General features: G+C 39.6%; 1 protein-coding gene across 2 annotated transcripts in view; it reads left to right on the top strand.

The window, feature by feature from the left end:
* The window catches only part of slc7a8a (solute carrier family 7 member 8a), a 42011-nt gene that overhangs the window by 25606 nt on the left and 8383 nt on the right, over positions 1–8022 (top strand). For both annotated transcript variants that reach the window (XM_046064364.1, XM_046064363.1), the window contains exons 2-3: positions 1124–1328; positions 4469–4620. In XM_046064364.1, coding sequence (XP_045920320.1) covers positions 1168–1328; positions 4469–4620 — 313 coding nt within the window. In that variant the 5' untranslated portion in view covers positions 1124–1167. The remainder of the gene's footprint in view (positions 1–1123; positions 1329–4468; positions 4621–8022) is intronic.

Raw genomic sequence — 8022 nt, 5'->3', positions numbered from 1 at the left:
CCCCCCCCCCCCCCCCCCCCCCCCCCGCATCTACCTCTCATCCCTCCTCCCTCTTTGCACTCTTTCACCCCGCTCTCTCTCTTGCTCCATCTCCTCATAACCCTTTTGCAAAGTCAGCAGATCACAGGTTCCCACCTGCCTCATCACTGTTCAATTGGTGCTCTGTCGCTCTCACTTTCACTCTCTCATTTGTCGCTCACTTTCTACTCATGAACCGCTCATTTTGTCTATATACATTAAATACTACAAGTAAACTTTCAATGAAGTAAAATCCCTACAGGCAACTTAGGAAGTATAACTATGAAGCAAATTTAAAAGACCATACCAGTGTGTTTGCAAGTTTTAGCTCTCTAACTACAAACGATGTGTACCTTTGCAAAACAAAGGATGTCTGCAGTGGTAGAAAATGTAAATTAAACTTTCTTAAACACACAAACAAGCTGAAAATTAAAAAATGCTAAGCCACTGGTAATGTATTTTTTTAAACAGAATAGTCTCGGTTCTTGACATCCTGAAATCAATTGAAGAAAATTAGGCTATTGATTTTTTTTAAATTTATTTTTTAAAGTGGTACTCCAGTGATGTGTTGCACTTGCATAAGGATGGAGGGAAGAGACACATTAACAAAATAATGATAAAAATTGCTACAGCAGAGATGGAGATTCCCTAATTTGGGTCATGCTTCAAAATACTAGCTCCCACACTTCCCATAATGCAACTGGATGGCAGATTTTTTGACTCCCTTCTTTGAAAAATGCCCTCATATTTCAAACTTCACTCCCCCAGTTTGTAATCCAGACTTTCTCAAGCCCAAGCGGAGATAACGTTTGACATCACTGAGTTATTTTGAGTTATTCTCTCACTTGACAATGCTCAACCAGAGCTACAGAGGACGTGATACAACTGTTTTCCCAGGCTTAGTTGTGCTTCCCATGACAAAATGGTGGAATGCATGCTTTTAAATGCACTAAAAAAGGACATTTAAAGCCTATTTTGCTTTTGCCTCTGCTCATTTGCACACGTAACCACTACATCGCCTCAAGACAATGCTGACAACAATCTGTTTTTCAGTCTGCACCAAAACCTGACACCTCATGTCTCCCCTCCCTCCTCCCTCCACCAGGTAACATTATCGGCTCAGGTATCTTCGTCAGTCCGAAGGGAGTGATGGAGAACGCCAGCTCCGTGGGAGTGGCCCTGATCGTCTGGATCATCACGGGTATCATCACTGCCATCGGGGCGTTGTGCTACGCCGAGCTGGGCGTCACCATCCCCAAGTCGGGCGGGGACTACTCTTACGTCAAGGACATCTTTGGAGGGCTGGCTGGGTGAGTGAAAACTGAACATTCATAAAGATGTTCAGTCTTCTACTTATAGCTGGAAACAACAAGTAGGGCGTTCAGGTGTATTTTAATAAAACATCTGAAGGTGTGATCTTATTCCCATGAGAAGGATGTTTGATTGGGTGGGAGGGGGTTTGTAATTGGCATTTAGGCATTTTCATTGTGTTGCCATAAATGCTTCCAAATCTTTCTAAATGTTTTCAATTAATTTGGCTAGAAAAATTAATGCCCTTTAAGATTTTAAGATCTTTCTGATTGAATTGACCCATCCAGGTATCATTTTGTAAACCAATGCTAGACGTTTAAAGCTATTTTTCATTATAACTAAAAGTTATTATGAGGATTTAATGATGGTCAAATTGATCACTTTTGAGGATTGACATTTTTACTCAGTCTTGGGTCACTTAGGTTTAATAAACCCTCAGTTGACCCTCGTCAAAAGTGCTGTCTATTAAAGATATGACCCAGTTTTCTTGAAGAAATTATTATTATTAAAGTCAATTTGACATGGATTTAGGTGAGCATACCAACTTGTCTCGATTCGTCTCTTTATCCTGGTGGATGAGCCTGGCGATGTAGGTCAGACATCTTGATCCAAAGCAGGGGGGTCTTTTGTTAGTAAGTCAAGCACAGATGTTAAATTTAGTACAATATCGTTTGTTAGCGTAGATTTTACACACACACTGTGCCTTTGCCCAGAGTATAAACACAAATTGTACCATTGTGTTTTTTTTTCAACTATCACAAGGATACATATTATCAGGGTATTTCGGGACAGGAATTCAACCAGACATAACAGCCAATGATTGTTTTTGTCCCTTTTGTGCAGTAGCTATCATTATACATCAATGAACTTCAGATGCTAGGTTTGATGTGTTGGGGAAACTGTTTCCCTGTGCCCTCTGTCTGGGATAAATAAACAATTTTCAAGGGGTGTTTGTTTTTGTTGTCCTGCTCCTTTTTATCCCTATGTGTGTTTATGTGTGCTTGTGGTGGGGGGCTGCAGGGGTGCAGCTGTGTTTGCATGTGCATATAAGTCAATAACTTTGATATTTTACAGTTCCTGTACCTTGCCTGGGAGAACGGAAAGCTCGTAGAAAAGGGGAAGAGCTCGTAAAGTTGTACGCTCAAACACAACTAGAATGGACAATATTTTAACTACAAAGGCTCTTTTGTTATGTCAGACTAATGGTGGTGGTGTTACACCCATAATATGCAGGGTAAAGACTGCCGTAGATGCCACAGGTTGCAGAGAGACATTGTAAAAAACTTGATTAGAGGGTATTCTTATAATGGGCTAAATAAAGATAAATCAAATGTACTTGATATATATGGACAATCTAAATGTACACGTTCAATAGATTGATCAATTAATTGTCCAAACACTGGGAAACATCTATATTTATCCAGATTAATTAATGTGTCAGATGTATGTTCAGTATGAACCTTATATTAAAGGTGTATATATAAAGATAGAACCATCCTTTAACCAGGTAAAAATAAATTTGGAACTGTTTCGATTGTCATTTAAGTCATTTTTTTAAGCAAAAATGCTCCAAAATTCTTTGGGTTCAGCCTCTCAAATGTTAATATTTGCTGCATTTATCTTTAGGTTTTGGACTGTTAAAGAAAATTAAGAATTTGAATGACGATTTTGGCTTTAGGAAAGTGGCATATTATTTTTCATTGAGAAAAGAAGATGAATAAATAACAAAAACAATAATTTGCTTTTTGCCCTAATACAGGGACTAATAGTGTATTTAAGTAAAAGTACAGAAGTATTATCACGCATATGTAAATAAGTATCACATGCAGTGTTATCATTTAATGATACATTAACCTGTAAGCTGCATTTGAATAGCTGGTCCATGTGGCGGTGTGGCCTACCACAATGTTCCTACAAACTATTATAGGTTGTTTAATGTACAGCAGTGCATCATATCATCTGAGTTCATCTTATCTTTAGCATGTGAAACCCTGTCTGCAAAGCAGCTATAGCTGTCAAATCAATATAGTAAAGTAAAATGCACAGTAGTTCCCTCAGAAATATAGTGGAATAGAAGCAACAAATAGAAATTAAAGTGCAAGTACAAACAATTCTTGAGGAAATGTTACTAGTGGTTTTAGTCAGCATTGGCCTGCATTTGAATGTACACTAAACACACACATTCCATTGAGACACAATCCCATTAATGCAGTCAGCTGTAACATTAATGATCCCTCTTTAAGCTCGCAGGGATTTTCATGGAAAAACCACTTGCCTTGTCTCTCCTGCTAAAAGCTTATCCCTCCTGCTCTACTTCGTCTCACCCCCACTGCCCCAACAAAATGCCCCTACAAAAATGCAAATTCAAACAAGCGGCTAAATATTAGTAGTAAAAGCAGACGCTCACTAATATGGGTAATGTTCATATTGCATCATGTTGTTCCTCTGTGACTGGAGCTATTTACTGTAACCAGACAACCTGGCATGAGTCACCTCAGTTACACCGCCCAGTTAAAATTGTATTAGTCTCGGTTCCAGTGAAGGGTTTTAACTGCTGCTTGGTCTAAATGCAGTTTCTACTCACAAACAGGAAAATTTGGGGGAACCCCAGATACTTTAAACTGAACATGAACCATACAAGTTAAATGTTGCTTTTAGTATTTGTGTTGTCCTAATCTCTTGAGCATTTTTTCATCATAAAGCCTATAAAATCTCACAAAATAGCACAAAATGTGGAAACAGAAAAATTTTAAATTCAATTTAAATTAGCATAAAACACAAAAAGCAGCAAATCCTCATATTTCAGAGGCTGAAGCCGGCATATGTGTGGGATTTTTGCTTTATAAATGACTCAAAGGAGTGATTGCATTATATTCAGAAGTATGAACAATTAATTTACTGTCAATTCATTAATATCTTTGTATAACAAACAATAAAATCAGATTATAAGTTATTTTACAATACAAAGAGAGGCCACGTGTAGTAAGAAATAGCGTTGACACGTGTGCGGACTTCAACCAAAAATAACCTGCTTTGAATGGGAATCTGAAGGATGTATATTCGTCCTGTACAGCACCCTACTGTTTCTCCCATGCCTCTCTGTTTGTAACCGTGCCACCCTCCTTCCTTTTTGTCTCAGGTTCCTGCGCCTGTGGATCGCCGTGCTGGTGATATACCCGACAAACCAGGCCGTGATCGCGCTGACGTTTTCCAATTACGTCCTGCAGCCTCTATTCCCCACCTGCTTTCCGCCAGAGAATGGCCTGCGTCTGCTGGCTGCTGTCTGCCTCTGTGAGTAAAACAGTCTGTGCCAAGTGTGAGTGCAGAATCGCAACTTGCTCCAGGCATAGCACACAGGGGTTTACTTACTAGTTATTAGTTCATAAGTTTTCTTGTGAGTGCAACATCCTCAAGTAGATGTATATGCAGTGCTTGTTATGTATGTGTCAGAGCAATCTTTAACAGTGGGTAAAAGTAACTCATATGTCTGCCTCTTTGTTCTGTCTCCCTCTTGTCAAATCAAAATAAAATAACCTAAGGCAGCTGGTTGGAGCTTCACATAAACAGCACAGACTTGAGAGTGATATCCCAGACTGGATTTCCACTGTTTCATCTAACTCATTTGTTTTTTGCCAAAATATTTGCTGGCAGCAACTACATTATTCAGCTTTTTATGGTTATGTTTAAACAAAACAGTGCCCTATGGACAGAATTTCTAGGAGGCATGGAAATGAAATGTCCCTTATGAGAAACATTTCACAAATTCAACTCTTTCTCCTTCAGAAATACTCTTTGAAGCACCTGTTGAAGCAGCTAAAAGCTCAGTTTCACGCTGATTCAGTTTGGACGATACAGAGATAAGAGTGCAGATGATCTAAAGAAATACAGCAGAAAGAGTTGTTGAGCCAGGCTCAAATGTTGAAAAACTTAAAAAAGTATCATTATCACAATGCATCATACACAATGGATAAAATCAGGGTTGAGACACTGGTTGCTGGACAAAATGTAAAAGTAGCTCACACACTGTGTAGCGCCACGTGTTTAACATTAAAGCACATGTTCCACTGCAGCAGCATTTGCTTTGTTGGTTTCTATTACAACCTCAAGGCTGTGTATAGGTTAATTAAAGCAGTCACAGATTGGCTGCATTACGGCTTGATTTATCTTGTTTATGTCACTCTCTGTCCCAGTTTTTCTCTGAAGCTCTTCTTTTATTTACACATCAGAGGTTATCTAAGAGAAGGTGGAGAATAACTCGTATCAAAGCATCTAGGGGAGTGTAGCACCGAGCAGAAGACAGATGGATAAAAAGGGGGGGGCGGGTAAATATTGTTTTAGACATCTTCTTAAATAGCCACTAAATGCTTTTCGGCACTGGAAAAGGAAAAAGGGGAACAACATTGTCCTTACTTCAAGTTCTGCTAACTGTTTTGTGCAAAAAGCTGCCATATTCACATATGCACAATTCAGCATTACAGTTTTATGTTTTGGTTCATCAGTAGAAAGTCACTACAGTTTGCGTCCATGTTGCGTATAATCCATTTTTAGTATTTCCACTAATCTGCTTTAGCATGTTGCCTATAATCCATTTTCAGTATTTCCACTAATCTGCTTTTAAACTGATCTCCAAAGGAGGTGTAAAGCACCTGCGATGTCCTGTGACATGCTGTTTACTCGCATATGGGCTCAGTTGGCTGCTCCATTTAGCTTGACATTGTGGAAACCTCACATTCCCAAGGCACAATAACATGCAACACATTTGTACTCAGTGAACCAGGAGATCCCCTCCACGCCTATCTCTTTCTGACCGAAAATGGTGGAAAACCTGCGAGGTCTACTCTGATAAGTGTGATGAAGCAAGCAGTTTAGGTAAAACAGAAAATCTCTTATGCATGGTAGAGCTATTTGGTCCAGTCTACACCAAAAATCAAATGACTTGTCCCTTTACACATGACCTAACTTTCTACCAGTTTTGTTAGAATCTGTCAGCATGCTTTTGAGATATTCTTCTAACCAAAAGACAAACAAAAAGCAGTGAAAACCTCTTTGGCGGAGGTGACAAGGTCGTACAATTCTAGCAGAGGCCTCCACTCTGGGGCTTTGTAGCATTTTTATTTTATTACAGACACATTGACCTACATTTCCCTGTCTTTCTTGTCCTACTTCCATGAATGCCTTTCAGAGCAAATTCTGGTTTGTTCAGCTACTGATTAGCTGAGCCAGCAGCGCTATCTGGTTTTTCTCAATCAATTATGACAGATGTTGTCAGGCAGCGAAACAACCTGAGTTGCTGAGTCTTTTATAGATGTTTTGCTGTTGATGCTGAGGGGAGGTGAGGTTAGCAGTCGCCCTCGATTCTGATGTAATCTTTGTTGTTGTTGTTTACGGGGGCAGCATGCGTGTCTATCTGCTGCTGCTGTATATTTTATTTCCTAAATATGACCCCTTGCAGAACATTTTATAGTAGAGTGAAGCAAATAACCTTACTTATTTACAAATCCGTTATATATAAATCCAGTCAAAACAAGATTCCTTGACAGCCACGCAGTCGCTGGTCATATTAAATGTGCTGGGAAAACCTTTTCCAAGGTGTACAGTTTCAAAAACATGTTTGGGTTAAAAGAGGGGTGGGGGATTCTCCCTGGGGTCCGACTCTTCCTACAGATGGCAGAGTGCGAGGTCATAGCTCTGTCGCGTTTTCCAGTGGGCTCATGGTTAACTCAGCAAGTTTCCACACACATTTTGTATAGCTTATGGACAGCTGAGAGATGTCCTCTGGTGTTTACTCGCAGCCTGCCAATCAACATAAAGGAGTAGGACGGGACACAGGTGTTGTTACGGTAATATAATCTGGTTCCTAAAACAACTCTGAGTTAAGAGGTTTAAAGAAGCATTTACTCTGGGCAGCATCAGTTGTATTATAGTCCATTGTGCCTGTGTGTATTTGTATACAGTACACAAATCAAGTCATAAGTATGCATAGTTCCTCATTTCCTGTTCTTTTGTGGGCAAGTACCAGCAGCTGCCCTCACCACAACTCTTGCTCGTGATCTGCTCCAGTAGTTTTGTTTGGAAAAAAAATAAAACCGAGGAAATTTAAGTCATAACTTTTCCCCCCGTCTGCCCCCTTAAAACACCCACTCACCGACCTAAAAATATCATAAACGTCCACACAGCAACTACAAACAAGCCCAGTCTGCAAACCCCACTCTGTGCACTCTGTGGCAGCTCAACTCAGAGTCATTTAATGTGATGAACTTAATCCCACAGAGTCAAACAGGCCTATTATTTAATGGCACCCCATTGGCCTGAACCCACTGGCCTGTTGCACCCAGCAGTACAGATCAAATCCATTATCTTTGTCCGTGTTAGTTCAGCCTCAAGTTGAAGTGAGCTGAAAAGCATTTCCAAATGATGTTGTAGGGCCTCCTTGGTATGTAACAAACTCTCTTTATGTATTACTGTCAAACTCAGCAGGCTTGTGACCTGTTATTTCTCAGGTATGGCAGGGCTGTCTTTACAATCTTGTCTTATCAAATCAACACACCCTGACATGAAATTATAACAACATATAAGAACAAATTATAAGAATAATATAAGAATAAAAATAAGAACACACATTTGAACTTTATTAACACAACAAATTATAAACGGAATATAAAGTTTTTGAGAGATTCACTTACTTGAACATTT

The sequence above is a fragment of the Micropterus dolomieu genome, linkage group LG12, assembly GCF_021292245.1.
Source record: "Micropterus dolomieu isolate WLL.071019.BEF.003 ecotype Adirondacks linkage group LG12, ASM2129224v1, whole genome shotgun sequence".
NCBI lineage: Eukaryota > Metazoa > Chordata > Actinopteri > Centrarchiformes > Centrarchidae > Micropterus > Micropterus dolomieu.
This window is presented reverse-complemented; position numbering and strand designations above follow the sequence as displayed.